This window comes from Aplysia californica, unplaced genomic scaffold (genome assembly GCF_000002075.1).
Source record: "Aplysia californica isolate F4 #8 unplaced genomic scaffold, AplCal3.0 scaffold00758, whole genome shotgun sequence".
In the NCBI taxonomy this organism is placed as follows: Eukaryota; Metazoa; Mollusca; class Gastropoda; order Aplysiida; family Aplysiidae; genus Aplysia; species Aplysia californica.
Genome location: NW_004798028.1, coordinates 183398 through 199377, shown reverse-complemented (window position 1 = coordinate 199377; position 15980 = coordinate 183398). Strand labels below are relative to the sequence as shown.

The window sequence follows — 15980 nt, the reverse complement described above, 5'->3', positions numbered from 1 at the left end:
GAGATCAGGTGAAATGAGGGAGAAATGGCCGCCAAAGTTTGACGACTTACGGAGCTTGTGTGGCTTTGTAAATTGCAAATTGACATATTTTTTTTGCTTTTAATCACCTTTGTCAGTAAAATCCATACAGAAATGTGTTTCTAAATGGACATGGGAAGGACTTCTGTACCAAGCGACCACCCCAAAAACACTATATACCCAAGGGCAATAGAAACTTTCCACTTTGTTTTTTTGTTGCTGTGCCCTAGTTCACATGAGTTAATGAGCGAAATTTCACACGTCACTTAAAATGCACCGAACGATGACTCAGCACTGATCTTTTTCTTGAACAAACATTTAACCATATGGTTACATCACCGACATGCAAATTAACATGTTTTGTGACTTAAGTGCTGCCAAAATCATGAAATGTCCAAATTATGTTTAGATCAACATATTTGTGATTTTAGAACCTAAAAAACCAGTTACATACACACTCAAGCTGGTTTCTGTTGACTTAAATTGCTGTACAAGATGCCAAGGTTAAGCCCTGAGGAGCGTTGTTGGGCAATCTGAATACCCCAAGCTGTGCTATCGGCTAGTAGAGTGTCATGGATGCCTCATTGCTTCCATCTTACTATTAATATCCTGAAGGATTGGGTCACTGGAGATACACCTGACCAGGCAGACCACAGGTCGATACTGCCAAAGAAGACAGACAGATACTGCTTTAGCATCTTGAAGACCGCTTTCTCACAACGACTAGCTCTGCATGTCAATTTCATACAGACACTGGAAGAGTTTTTTAAACAAAAGAAGGATACAACAGTGTTTACACGCATTTGGACATTGAACAAGGGGACCCTGTAATAATGATTAACGTTTGCCATCTTTCCAAAAATCACTCTTGAACTGACTGGGCAAATCGTCACATTTATCTGGGACAGAGTTCTCTTCTTTGAGAGTTTGGAGACGTTAAGGTGAGAGAGAGACTAGCAGACTAGCATGCATGAAATACCGGTGGGGCAATGGCAGTGTGATAATGTGGGTTTGACTGCGGAATCTAGCCGCAGATTTTCAATGCTGTGGTCGATGCCAACGAGTTCCAAAATGTTCCCTGGATGAACTTGGTTCCCTTCTTTCAAACCCATGGATGTATGCCCACATTCCAGCAGCACAATGCGGGCCCACACCTTGCCCATGTAATGGTGCAATATCTACAGCAGCAACATGTGAATGTGTTGCCATTGCCAGCCTACTTGCATTGTAGGCCAAAGAATGAGCTCCCAAAACGACATTAACATAGTACAACGACTGGGACAAGCATTGATTCAAGAGTGGAATGGACTGCCACAACAATTAATAATGATTTAAAAAATCTGACTCTATCAATGCGCAGAACATGCCAAGCTTGCATCATTGCAAGGGGCGACAAACTCACTACTGACGTTAAATTTTGAAATCAAAGGGTATTAGTTTCTGCTTAACACTGTGCCACCATATGAGACATAATCTAGAAACACAAGGTATTATACTTCTTAACATACTTTGAAATATATCTGTGTCAATTTTTGTTTTTATATAATGAATAATAAGTGCAATGTAGGATTCTCTCCAAGTGGAAAGTTTCTGTTGCCGTATTATATATATCTACAGTAGTCTCCGTCTAAGATCCCGGTGCTCGGGAGCAAGGAAATCATGAAATGCGGGATCTTAGGTGAACTGGGATCTTAACCAACGAACCCAGGGAAGACTCTATGGTGACCCATGTTAGGGCTCACAATCGGTAAAATAGCCTCCCTCCACTCTAAAATGAACTGACGTGACTCCTTGGTGGGTTTATGGCATACGGCGAGCAGAGACTGGTTAACCTCGATGACCTATTCACAGTGCATAGCGGCATGAGGCGTGCCATTTTCACTTATTATCCTATCATGAGTCTCAAGATCTACGCTCATCCAGTTGCCCCTCCCTTTTACCTGTCGAAAATTTATAGCTTTCCATCTCTGACCGAGTCCCCCCCACCACCTTTGTCGTTACACACCATTACGTTGTGAACACACCAATTAAAATTCAGTCTGTCTCGCAAATTTGGGAGTAGAGACAACTGTAGCAATGGTCGGGGAAGAGTTCACAGTTTGATGTGATCCCGCCTGGAGGGAACATGTAGGCCCTACCCACCCAGCGAGTGATGTAAGTTTAGGGGGAGAGCTCAGGTGTGAGTGCGATGCACGGGGAAAACAAACGTGTCGGTCAGTTCACACCTCGGTGTTATCCCGTCTGGGGCACACATTGCATCGCTTCATAGAGTTTTACAACGTGTATGTGATCACATTCACGATAGGAGCTGATCTTTGATGCGATGGACAGTTTATTGATTTCAACTTTTTACTCTTGGTTGATCGGCTGTGCCCGTCCGGGTTTTTGTTCCGCAAATTATGATCTGAAATTACGGGATCTTACCCGAATGTAGACCTTCAGAGTGAATCAGAACGGGGTCTTAGGGGTGACTTTTGTATAGTAAAATTTGTTTTCTTAAAACAGCGGGATCTTAAGTGAACCGGGATCGTAAGCGGTGGGATCTTAGGTGGAGACTACTGTATATATATAAATAAATAATAATAATAATGGATTGCATTTATAAAGTGCATATCCGTTTATGTTTTCGAGGCTGTTTGAGTTGTCAGCACTTATCGGGGTCTCATGGACCTCTTTTTTTATTATAGGTCAGAACCTTCTAAGTCAAGTTATACGAACAGGGGAACAGTTGCCTGGAAAAAATCAATGTCGGGGAGGGGGGGGGGGGAAATTTGTCTACATTTGGGGTGCAGCCTATGTGTAAACGACTGCCAGACGGGGGCAAATCCTCTTTTATTTTGTTCTGCATTGTACGTGTATTGAAGAATGAGAGCTTTTTGAAGTATATATTTTTACTTGGTCTTACAAGCCCGAGCATTTCAGAAACCTTTTAGGGATTCCCAAAAAAAATGTTTCCTAATTTGAAGGGAAAAATGAGAATCACAGCAGCTGACTGTGGCTCTCTGACATTATAGGTAGGGTCATGGTGCACCAAGCTGATGGATGGTATTTTAGTTTGCAGTGACATTTGTCTACACAGCTGTCGATTGTTTTGTTCGTTATTTGTGCTGAAATTTAACACTAATGGTTTTTATCAGCCGCCTTGCTATGTCATTACTTGGTTATGTTTCTGTCTCTGCTCAGGTCATGAATATCAAGGGGTATCTCAGAAACAAGCCTAAGAAACACTGCCAGTAATGTCTAAATAGAACCTCTCTGGTTTTCCTATTTTCGGTTTAAAAAGAAATTGCAATGTATTAAGTCTGCGAAATGTGAACTGCAATATAAGTAGGGAATACCGTACTATGATACCGTGAGAGCCACAACAAGCTTTAATTGGACAACTGTTAGTGTTAGTGATAAATGGTTGTCACTGTTACTTCCGCTATTGTTTCTACATGCCTCTACAATGTACCTACAGTAATGTCACCTAAGATCCTACGGTTTCTGTCCTCAGCGCACCTGATGTCCTATTATTAATTAACATGTTATATTGCTTGCGACATAAAAATTTAAATGTTTACATTTCCTCTAGTAAAATCTATATTGATTAAAGTCAAGCTGTCAACAGCCAACTGTTTATAAAGCCTCCATGATGTAAAAATAACCTTCTATGCATTTTTTCCAAATTAACAACCCCCACTTTGTTTTATGATCACATTTAGTCAGTACATGTCTATTTGTTATTCTGGTCCCATGCTGGTTGTTTGATGTTCATTGTTTCTGATTTCCAGTTATTTCTGTCTTTTACTGTGTTTTTTTTGGTTTGTTTCTCTTTTTCTGCTGACTTTTGTTTCTTCATTCCTACTGTGTTTTCCATTGAATCTAAATTGCTGTTATTGGCCATTTTTGGAAAGGTTTATATAAAAATTGTTCAAGTCAGTCTGGTGTTCATTATATGATTATGCAGATGAAAGTATATAAAAGTATGTTAATTTACCTTCAGAAACATAAAATATTCTACTTAATGTGTTTAATGTACAATTTAAAAAACTTTTTGTTTCTCTATACACTTACTTACAGGTGCAGTAGACTACGGCAGACATGGCAACGTCAATTAAAGAAGTGGACTTGTCCAACAAAAGGCTACAGGAGATTCTCAGTGTAGCAAATGACTGGGCACTTTGCAATGGTACAGTCTTGTGAAAGTTTTGATATGTAACAAGAATTTGCATTGGGATGGGTTAGATGCTCCCCTGTCTTCAGAACAGTATGAGTCTTAAATTTATGATGCTAATGAATTAATATGATAATAAATAGCATTTATTTATCACTTCTCTATTTTGTGAATGCTCTGTGTTTTGGCATCAGTTTGTAGTAAAATGTTCATTTGTAGTTACAGGGTGATAAAAAAAAACAACTTAACAACTTTTTTTCTGAATATCTCGACCAAAATTTGTTCTAGAATGCTGTGATTTGGAACATTCAAAAGGAATATTTAAATCCGCGAAGAAAAAACATTTTTTGAAAATAAAAACGACTAAAAGAAAAAAGCACACAAAAACTCAAAGTTCACCAATGTTGAAAAATCTTGTAAAGGAAGCCGTGAAAAGATTAGTTGATCTTTTTCTTTATTTTCTCTTTGACATTAATTTTCCATCCCTGTGACATTTAAACAATATTTAATTTCTTTTACAGAGTTTTAAAAATCTAATGACTTCATTCTGAAATTCCTAGAAGCAGTGCTCCACATTCCCTCCTTTGGACTCGACACATTTTTAACGCGTCTTTCGAAATGTTCTGTGGCGCCCTAACACAGGGACCTGCTAAACCATGAGTTTTTAAAGCCGCATACACTGTACATGTTCACTAAGAAGTGGCTTCTAGAGACAATAGATTGAGGTGCCCAATAGAAGGTATTTTTGGAGTTAACATATCCCGAAGGATGAAAATGGACTCTGCACTAAACCAAATGTCATTGAGGAAATGATCCCTCTTTACTAGGTATCGAGGAATCATGAACACATTGCCATGCTCTGATTCATGTCATCTCGGCCTAGTGAAGATGAGCATGGTATAGCCGTAGGTTAAGATCTGCCATGAGAATGCAGAATGTTGATGTGTAGGAAAGTCCTAGCTGCAGACTGTCTACGCACAGACGTCTCATGGGACTCGGCTACTGAAATCTGCACTCTGGTGATGTTTAAAGGGCTGCGCATGGTGCGTGTTCGACCTGAAGTGGTCATTTTTAAAAAAACTTTTTAGTTCTGATTCACTATAGATCCAAACTGATGGAACTTCTCTTCTCATGATGCCAAAGGTCTTGAGAGCACCTAAGCATTCTCTCCATGCCGTACGCAGAACTTACGAAATGTCAGGGATGGTGAGTTTGTGGAGAGATAATGTTCAATACAAAATACTCTCTGCTCTTTACTAAACGGAGCCATGATCTCAGCAGGCAAACAAAATTTGGGAAAAATAATATCTGCAGACTTCTGTAGACTTTTTAGACTGCTGTAGCTTGCAGTATGACGCGATTGTTGCAACTTTTAGTGGTAGGCCTAAAGCGAACTTGTGCGTCATGCTATGAAAATGGCGACAAGGTTGAAAATTGGTTGTTTTTTTAATGCGCTATATAGAGCAAAACCATTCAATGGACCTATCTGAAATGCATATCAGACAAATTCCTTTTGGCTTCCATATGTTATGTTCAAATCTGAAACGCAAAACTTCAGTATGGAGGAAGATATTTACAAAACAAGTTGTAAAGTTTTTTTTGGATCACCCTGTACTTTATTTATTTCCTGGAACTTGCAATGGTCTTCGAATAATGATTGCTGTATTCCCTTGAACATTGCAGGAGTGGCATTCCAGAATCTCCCGCGATATGGAAAATTAGTGAAGTGAAAATTATAAATTTATTATGTATTTTATGCATAAGTACCCCCCCATCCCCCTTCACCAGTATTTTAAACCTCTCCTATGCTCTTATAAATACTTTCTACTCTTTGTGATTGAGAGACCTAAAGTGTTTTTAAAAATATAACATTTATATCTATTTATTTGTTAACAGTGTTACCAAAGTTTAAAATGTTGTATGGGTACTCACCAGCAAAGAGTCTGAAACTTAATGGTGATGATGGGATGATGTTAAAAACTGTGGTAGTATCAGTTCCATGAAACGTAAATTGTTATATGGTGAAGTAATAGAGTAGTCTCCCCGTAAGATCCCACTGCTTACAATCCCGGTTCGCTTAAGATCCCGCTGTTTTTAGAAAACATTATTTTTACTATACAAAAGTCACCCCTAAGATCCCCCTCTGATTCCCCCTCACGGTTTACATTTGGCTAGGATCCCAAGTTTCAGATAATAATTTACAGAGCAAAAACCCGGGCGGGCACAGGCGATCAACCAAGAGTGAAAAGTTGAGATCATTGAACTGCCCGTTGCGGCAAAGATCAATCACTCTCGTGAATGTGGTCACATAAACATTGTAAAACTCGATGAAACGGAACAATGTTTGCTCCAGACAGGATCACACCGAGGTGTGAACTGACCAACACATTTGCTTTCCCCAAACATCACACTCGCATCTGAGCTTGCCATCTAAACTTACATCACTCGCTGGGTAGGTAGGGCCTACAAATTTGCTTCAGGCGGGATCATATCGAACTGTTAACTCTTCCCTGACCATTGCAACAGTTGTCTCTACTCTGGAATATGCAAGATGGACTAAATTTTAATTGGTGTGGTCACAACATTATAACTTTCCATCTTTGACTGAATTCATGATAGGTAACGACAAAGGTGGGGGAATTTAGTCAACAATGGAAAGCTATAAATTAATAATTTTGGACAGGTAAAGTGGAGGGGTAACTGGATAAGCGTAGATCTTGAGACTCACAATAGAAAAATAAGTGAAAATGGCATGCCTCGTGCTACTGTGCTTGGTCATCAAGGCTGACCACTCTTTGCTCACCATTTGTCATAAACCCACTTAGGGGTCACGTCGGTTCATTTTAGAGTGAAGAGAGAACATTTATGGGTCACCATACTTTCTTCCCTTGGTGTGCCGGCTGAAATACCGTTCGCCTAAGATCTCGCATTTTCCTTGCTTCCGAGCAACGGGATCTTAGGTGGAGACTACTGCTTTTTAGATTCTAAGATTTTCGAGAAGTCAGTATGTACTGTTCTAAGTCTTTAAAAAGAAATTGTTTAGTTCTTCTAACTAAGAGTAAGTTGGTGTATGAACCTATAAAACTCCCATTTCTTGTATTTATCTATTTATCTGAAGCTACAAGATCTTCATTAATTTTGTTTTGTTTTCTTCAGGGATCAGTATAAGGTCTGGTGCAGATGGAGTTGAAGCTGAAAAAGCCGTCCCAGCTCCCTACGCTCTGTTTCCTAGTGTTGTTCCGGCTCCTGTCTTAGAGCAGGCTAAATCTACCATGACTCACTTCAGCCGACTCATGCATAAAGTCTCTATGGACCATGAGTTTTTAGAACAGTCTTTGAAAAAGTGAGTAGTGGAGTGGGTATAGCTTATTGGTTGTGCACATTAATAATTGGTAATATTTTGTGTTTCATGGCCATTGGTAAGTTTTATAAGAGACTGAACCTCTGAATGTAATGTCTGTCTCTGATAGAATGATCACAGTGGAACACTTTGAGAATTCCTCAAATAATCCAAAGTTTAAGAACGACACATTGTAGATTCAAACAAGGACCATCCGCACCATAGCCGAGTGTGATACCAAATGAGGTTGCAGCATGTCCTGTCTTCAAGTAAGGTACCTGCAGATACACTATCTGGATCAAAGCAAAGTACTATAAATTGTTGAGAGCAATGTTCAAGAGTAACATCTGCTTTTGTATGTGTGATAGATTTTCTTCCATGTAGCTGTGGTTATGAAAGAAAATGGTTGCTCTTTAGTGTTTTATTAGAAACAAGGTTTTTTTAGTAAGCCTTGCATTTTGATTTGCTTGAGTAATTTCTTTATAGAAGTTTGCTGTAACATTTGTAAAATTTGATCAATTCTCTTTTATGCATTGATGTTTTGAGATTTTTATCCAAATTCTTGCAAGGATTCTATTCCTGTTCAGTGAAGCATGGACTTGTGTTGTAAATACAATGCTAGCTTTCATGAAAAATTTTTAACCTTTCTACATCGAATTGAACAGCTTGAACAACAAAGATATGCATTAGCAGTACAGTGTCATCAGTGCTGCTCATTTTCTAATTGAAAAATCCTTATTTTTCCCTTGTGGCAACTCCATAATACGCTCGTATATTCAAGCTGGTGGACAACTTTTTTTATTCACATAGGAATGAAAATGTAAGGGTATGTTGTTGTTGTTGCTGTTATCAATCCAGCAACAGCTGGGTTCTCGCCCTTCTGTCCAATGCCTTGTAGTGATAAGTGCAGGGTTTGCTGCAGTTGCTGTAATATTTCATAGAGTGTGTTATCAATGTCAGGTCTCAGAGGGAGAAGTGTAGCTCTGATGCCATTTAACCCTTTGAGCCCTAACTCTGCTGACCCTAGAATATCCCCTGCCTGGCCTCGTCGGCCATTTTCAGTATACAGTCCAACCTGTGTAAGACGGAATTGCAAGGGAGCCAGAAAAAAATTCCGTCTTAGACAGGGGAATTTAGAGGGAGATGGAGGTTGGGGGGAGGGGGGGGTTCAAAGGCCCAGCCGGTGGAGTCAAGGATTGCTGGTCTGATCGGCAAGCAGTGGTCAAAACTTCACTCCTCTCCTGTCTGATAATGACATGCGTCAGTCTTACTTATCCAATTGCCACCAGTGCTTGCCTTTCATAGGACCTCTGCTTGACCAATTAAAAACAGAAACGTTTGAACATCTCCTTTGATTCCACCTTCAGCCCCACCCACCAATGCCACCCCTCACTGCCATCATTGTAACAACGATTCGAGGAACTCTTTTCTCGGTTGGCTGTACGATCAGAGCGGCAGGCATTGGTCAATCTAATTTCACACCTCTGGCTTCTGGCTACCCAGGAAAGTTTGCGAAGTGGCTCTCTACTCGAGCACTCTCACGGAAAGTCGTGAGATTTCACACCCGCTCTACACTGACCATCTGCATTACTCAGGGTTCACATGATGGGGTAACATCTACCCCCAAATTGCACCCCTACTCCTCTTCCTCGCTCAGCGGCATGGCCATATCGTTAAGTTAAGAGCTGGCGGAACCAAACTTGCGAGTTTTGTTTCAAATCAGGGCTGAGCGGGCAAAGCATTTTCCGTCTTAGACAGGTGAAACCCTCGGAAGGGAGCGGATTTTTCTTTCCGTTTACGCCTTGGACAGGTTTCCGTTTTATACAGGTAATTAAAGAGGAATATATCAAGGGGGAGCGGGGAGATTCTGTAAAGACAGGTTTCCGTTTTATACAGGTTTCCGTTAAGGCAGGTTCGACTGTAGGTCACAACAAATAGACCAGTTAACAAATATGTCACACACAATGACAAAATATCCACACAGAAACTAATCAGAGTTGCCTACCTCACATCTAGAGCCGGTGACTAGTTTTTTGCACTCACGTTTAGGCGTAGAAAGGCCTGGTCCAGGCTAACTTGGATCCTTGACTCTCAGACTGGTGAAAGGGTTTATTGGGCTAAGCATTGATAAAATTCCAGACCGGTCAGAGGGTTTCTCGGGCTCTAAGGGTTAAGGCTGTCCAGTGGAAAAGATGATCCACTGTCTCATATGCATAGTCACACAAAGGACACATTGAGGGAAGTTCTGGTTTTATTCTGTATAAGTGAAAGTTGAGTTGTATATGTTTTTTCGTAGGCGGAAGATCGTAGTCTGTTTCTTTCTCTGTAGGTGATTGATGTTGACATTTCGTTTTGTTGTGGTCATATATTTGAAAACTGCTCTCTTGTCTTTCCCAAAGCCCATCTGTTCATCCAATCTTGTTTGCTGTTGCTTTTAAGGATTTGTTTTGCAGTGTTGTATGAGGTTTGAGTGTTTGGCTGTTCCTGTCTGGATCCCCTTTTGGTGAGTGTGTCTGCCCTGTCATTCCTAGGTATGTTTGATTATCTGGGAATCCACTGCATTACCAGGTTGATGCCACAGGATGTTATCAGGCGATGGGAGTCAAACAGTATATGTGTCAAGTCTTTGTTTAGATGATGGCTATTTTTCATCGCTTGCAAGTCAGTGAATATGCAGGGGGATGGCTTCTCCATTCGTTAATCTTGTGTTTGCTCCTTATGTTCACAGTGTTATTCAAGTGGACCCTTTCATGCTGAGCTTGTGGAACATCTACTGTAAAGTCAGGGAGTCGGGGATCAAGCAGGTAAAATAATAGATTAACTGAATTCCACTTTTATTGATTTGCCTGGGGAATTTGGTTTACTGGCCTACCTTGGTAAATGAATACCAGTTATATTTATGAGCTGGTGTCTCTAGTTTATTATCCATCTTTGATAGACTGCGCCTGTGGTGAATTTGTTAGGGGCTTCAATGTCTATTCAGAAGAAATAAGTTTGATTTCTGTGTGGGGAGAATTTTTATAGAGTATCTTTGTCTTTCTGCTGGGACTTTGTGTACCTCTCAGCTTGGGTTTGCCCTGACAGGCAGGGTTAATGCAGCCCACATCCTGAGTGATCTAAATAATGTTGATGAAGGTTGCTAAAACTTCAGCAATTAAATTTTATACAACTCTGACAGGAATGGGTCAAATGGGTATAATTCTATTGTTATGTATGCGTGGGTCCACACTTTGGGATGATCTGGGTAGTATTATAAAGCTTCATTTGCTGTCAGTCTGTGAACTTTAAAAGTTTTGTTATTTACTTTACTTTACAGTTGTGTCAATTTTTCAATAATTGTGTATATATTTTCCCACTTAAAAGGGAGGCAGATGTGATATTTTAGCCAGTTTCGGGCTCAGGAATTGACTTGGAAGTATATATTTTCTCTCTGTGGAACATTCTTCTCCTTCCAATTCCCTGTAATTATACGATAAAATATAAAGCCCAGAGCATCGAAGCCAGACTATGAAAGCTCCCTTATCCTTGTTTTTATCGGTCTCCCCACTTTCAAATGCTTTTTTCTCAAAACTGTTGCAGACACTTTCCACGTTCCATTTTCTTAATCGTTTGAATTTGTATTATTTCTAGATATTGACTTCAAACTTTGCATGGGTGCACTTAAATGTAATATGCAATTCACTGACACTTTATTTTTCAGATAAATGCTCATTTTACCTTTATGTGTAGGCTTTTCCTACCTGATCTCTAATACTTTTTGGGTCCTCCAAGTTTTGAGATATATTGTCTTTGAAAAAGTACATAGGTAGATTATGTTTTGTCAGTGAATTGAAGTATTATGTCTGCAAGATGATTCTGCAAAAAAAAGGACTTATCATGTCAAGTGAACAAAATTATTTACAAATTGCATCGCCTGCCATAAAAATGCCAAAAATCCGATATGGCCACCATTACCATACCAATGTGTAGATCTTTTCCAAATGTTGTATTAGAATCTTTATCAACGTAACCCTAGGTATATAAGAATACCTGTTTTAGATGATTTTTTAATATTGAGAAAAGAGGGCTCTCAACGTAGCCTACCTCAGGGGAAATTTATATTTAAATGTCGCTTTCACTCAGGAAAAGGAAAGTCCTTCAGACTTTTCCTGTGAGGTCTATTGGTTTTTTTTAAAAATTACATAGCGTGGTGAAGCATATCCATGTACACCAATGGTTTTAGAATCCACGGGTTTGACCATAGACTCCTGCTCATAAACATTATGCTGTAATGGCTGTAGCTCTTCACTATCTGTGAAAACTTTGCAGTGAAACGTTCACGTCATAGGTGAGCCATTACACCCATATGAAGGGCAAAACATGTCTCATTGTAATTGTGTGAATGTACTTTTCCCTTATTGTCCTTCATTTGGCTCAAATTGAGTCAAACAATGCTCTCTATAGTGAACCGGAAATACATCAATGTACATGGTTTGGGATTTTATAGTACAAGTCCATGGATTTCACAAATAAGATGTGTGCAAGGGAAAAAAATTTCAACTGTTATTGTGTTTTTTGAAGTATAAAAATAAACTTTCAAGAGCTTTCTTGCAAGTTGCTGTGATAGGATGGAATCAGTTGATGCAAGTATACAATGTTTGGGGTATTAAAAAAAAAATAATTTTTATGCAGTTGCGAGCTCCGTAAAACCCTCTACTAAAAACTGAGAAATGTATTGTTTCGTTTTTTTGGGTGTTTTTTAGGGTGCTTTTGTTTATATTTTTAAATATCAGTTTTTACTGTTTTCTATTCTAACATCTGTTCTCAGCCGCTCCATCTAGGCTTGTTCCGAAACGACTTCATGATGAACTGCCTTGATAGTATTTCTCCTGGTCAGATTGTCGGTGCAGACCGGCTTGAGCTCAAGCAGATTGAGTTTAATTCTATTGCTGCAAGTTTTGGGGGACTCACAGGGCAGATTGTAGATTTGCATAGGTAAGGTGAATTAATAGTATAATATCGTTTTTCAGACTGTGTTGTCTTTGCATGCAGCCACTGACACATTTTGATGTCTTATCTCTCTCTCTCTCTTTCTCTCTCTCTCTCTCTCTCTCTCTCCCTCTCTCTGTCTCTCTCTCTCTCTCTCTCTCTCCCTTCCTCCCTCCCTCTCTCTTTCTCCCTCTCTCCCTCCAAATATGCACACCCATACACACAATGACAATGACAATCTTTATTCATCTCACAGGGAAAAATTTGTCTTGGTCGTTTACAATGGCAGTGGATGTTACAAAGGTTAGGTGCACTCATGCATACACACAACTAGACAGGACATTAGTAAACACATGTCTCACATGCTGAAACAACCCTCTCCATAAAACATTCTCTCTCTCTCTCTCTCTCTCTCTCTCTTTGTTTCATTTGTAGCACGGTGTGTTCAGCAACTTCACTGCTGTTGGTACGAATGAATTTCTATATCTGTCTGTTCTTGCTTTTTTGGAAATGCATCGTTTACTGCAACTCAATAATTGGGATTCCAATGTCAGATGGTGGCTATGGTCCCTAAGCATTATTTCCGCCTTTATTAAAATGTTTGCTTTGTGCTGATATTTAAAGTTACTTAGGTCTCTACCAATTGTTCTTGATGCCTTTCTGATCAACTTGTTTATTTTTATGATGTGCTGTCTTCCCAAATTGCTACCATAGCAAGAGATACTAAAAATTATCAAAGTTTCTATTGTGGTGGTGTAGAATATCTGAAGGATGGATGGATTCAAATTGAAGGACCTTAGTTTCCTCAGAAAGTACAGCCTCTGATTTACCTTTTTTAACAATGTTGTTTACGTGATTTTGACATGTAAATTTGTTGTCGATTGTAAGACCAAGATATTTGTATGAATCCGTGGTTTCAACCGTTTCTTGTTCAATTATGAGTGGTGGGATTGTTGGTATTTCTCTTCTATAATAAAAAATCGTTTCTTTTGTTTTTGAGAGGTTCACTTTCAGAAAATTTGAATTGCTCCACATGAGCACATAAATACGCCCATGTTCATCTTTGCACATTCATGTTTGCAATAAACAGAAAATCAATCCTTGTAATTAACTTACTATATTTATGTCCAGTATTTGCGCACAATAGCCAAAGCATGACATTTGAAATTTAATTTAAAAATCAGGGAAATTGTAACCGGCACAAAAATGGTTATGGTGTTAGAATAATTGCAATTGTATGTGTTTTAAGCCCTTTGTAACACTATTCAGATTACTTAGAGAAGGTGTATTGCTTTGACCCTGCCTGTGGGGGCCAATTGGAGTTATTCTCAAGGGGTTATTAATTCACATTTGAAAGGGGAAAAATTTAATGGAAATTTTGAAAATCATTACACTAAAAACGTTTTTGCATACATTTTGAAAAAAAAAGGATTTTTAGGTAAATAATAACAGAAAAATAGTATTGATCATTAAGAGTTTTATAATTTTTTACAGACTGTCTCTTGGAATGGCTGGGAAAGATATTAAACCAGAACAGGTTAGTCCTATACATTTTCTTACAATTGTTTAATAAATTGATGTACTATTCTATTTTTAGTACGCCTACTGGTTTTCTGCTACTGTGTAATTTCATATTCTAGAAAATGTTCTGGAAAATGCTTATATGAATGTACCTTAATTTCATGTTCATTTTTCTGTTTGCTTTTCTTTATCACTCATTTGAAGGGGATTGTTTTTCCTGTTTAGCTTGTTGTAATTTCAGATGTATTCTTTATTGATCAGTGAAAGTTTTTGATTTTTATACAACTTGCTTTGTTGAAACAGATGTTTGAATACCAGGACTGGGCACATGATCTAGTCCAATAACAGTTTTGGTTTGATTTTGCCTTAACCATCACTTGTCTCAAAATAAAGAAAAATAAGTGTTATATTTAATGGTAGAATAAGACGAGTTGTGTTAAATGTAATGGGATTGCAATTTCTCAATGTCGGTAAGTTATGTAAAGATGGTTGAGCAAATAATTTAGATACGGCACTTTAAATTCTTCATGCATGCACTAAGCTTTCTAGATATGCTTTGACCTTTCAGATGTATGAGTAGGGAATAAGAATAAAGAGCACTTCAGAATATAATAATATGCAAAAAACACTGGTTCACTGTATGCTGAATGTGAAGGAAACTTTAGGGGTCTGTTGTGAGTGAAAGTGTTTTGTGACTTTTTTTCAGTGATTTTTAGTTAATTAACTAAATGCAAATGTTAACTTACTTTAAATTGCTTTCCACTGCAGATTCCTGACAACAAGCCTGCTGTAGGACTTGCTGATGGCATGGTTAAAGCATGGGAGCTCTACGGAAGTCCCAGGTACAGAGTCACCAGAGTGACACATTTGATGCCTGCTAGTAGGGGGTTTCACGAAAAAATTTTAAAACGATTGATTTGACCAAAATACATGTCACTAGATAGAGCTAAAGAGGTGAGGAAAAAACAAAACAAAACAGCATGAAGATTGGATAAACGGTTCAAAATTTATGCAAGTTTATTGTTGTGAATTTGGGCATTTTTGGGGGATCATTAATTACTTAATTATAGACAACAGGATGGCACCAAAATGTGCCAAAATGAGGCATGAGAAAGACAACTTAGCAACAGTTTTCCTTAATTCAAAGAAAACGTTGCCTGCAAAACATATGGTAATCTTACATTTCCAGAAAGATTATGTAATGGCCTACATGATAAACACTGTGTTGCGTAATACGCAAAGTCATGTGACTAAATATGGCCACCAAAATGGCCGCCATTGACGAAACCCGCAACAGATTTTGACTTATAAGTGACATATCATTAATGTTTTAAGTCAAAAGTGTACAAAAGTATATATTTTCTTTATCAGCACAACTAGGCACATCTAACGAACTGTAAAAAAAACAACAATAAATCCATTTTATTTTCTAAAAATCATATTTCACCCTGAAAAAATGAATGTAGTTGGGCACGGAAAACAAACACTGAAAACTGAAAATCATGAATAGCTTGTACAAATTGACATTCCCTGACTGATGTCTCTTCAATTTTTCATCACCTTTATCCCTTAACTCGAATTATGGATGTGTCGAAGACGTTTGTCATCCCCCGATGTATTTAAATTATTCATGCCTGACTTTAGTGATTTTGAATCTAATTCCCAAATGCCAACAGTCTTGAGCAAAAGTATACATTCTTTAGATCAGCAAAAAGTGATTCATCCAATGAAAGAGCATACAACCAAAGATCAGATGGATACAAAGGAAGAGAACCGGCGTCTGTTATGTAGCGGATATGAGCTTCGCTTTCATAAGCAGGAGATCTAGTGTTGATTCCCAAGAGGGGAGAAAATTGTTATGTATACTCTTCAAAAAAAGAAACACATAACCAAGTGCTTGTGTTTTTGTGATAATAAAATATGTAAAGATGAGGTTTTGTGCATGCTAGGTTTTTTTCACACATATCTTGAACTTTT

General features: G+C 38.5%; 1 protein-coding gene across 1 annotated transcript in view; it reads left to right on the top strand.

Annotated features, from left to right (window-relative positions):
* The window catches only part of LOC101847910 (glutathione synthetase), a 31241-nt gene that overhangs the window by 3126 nt on the left and 12135 nt on the right, over positions 1–15980 (top strand). Inside the window, exons 2-7 of the mRNA XM_005109246.3 lie at positions 4081–4189; positions 7331–7517; positions 10243–10318; positions 12322–12488; positions 13977–14019; positions 14772–14845. Coding sequence (XP_005109303.1) covers positions 4102–4189; positions 7331–7517; positions 10243–10318; positions 12322–12488; positions 13977–14019; positions 14772–14845 — 635 coding nt within the window. The 5' untranslated portion in view covers positions 4081–4101. The remainder of the gene's footprint in view (positions 1–4080; positions 4190–7330; positions 7518–10242; positions 10319–12321; positions 12489–13976; positions 14020–14771; positions 14846–15980) is intronic.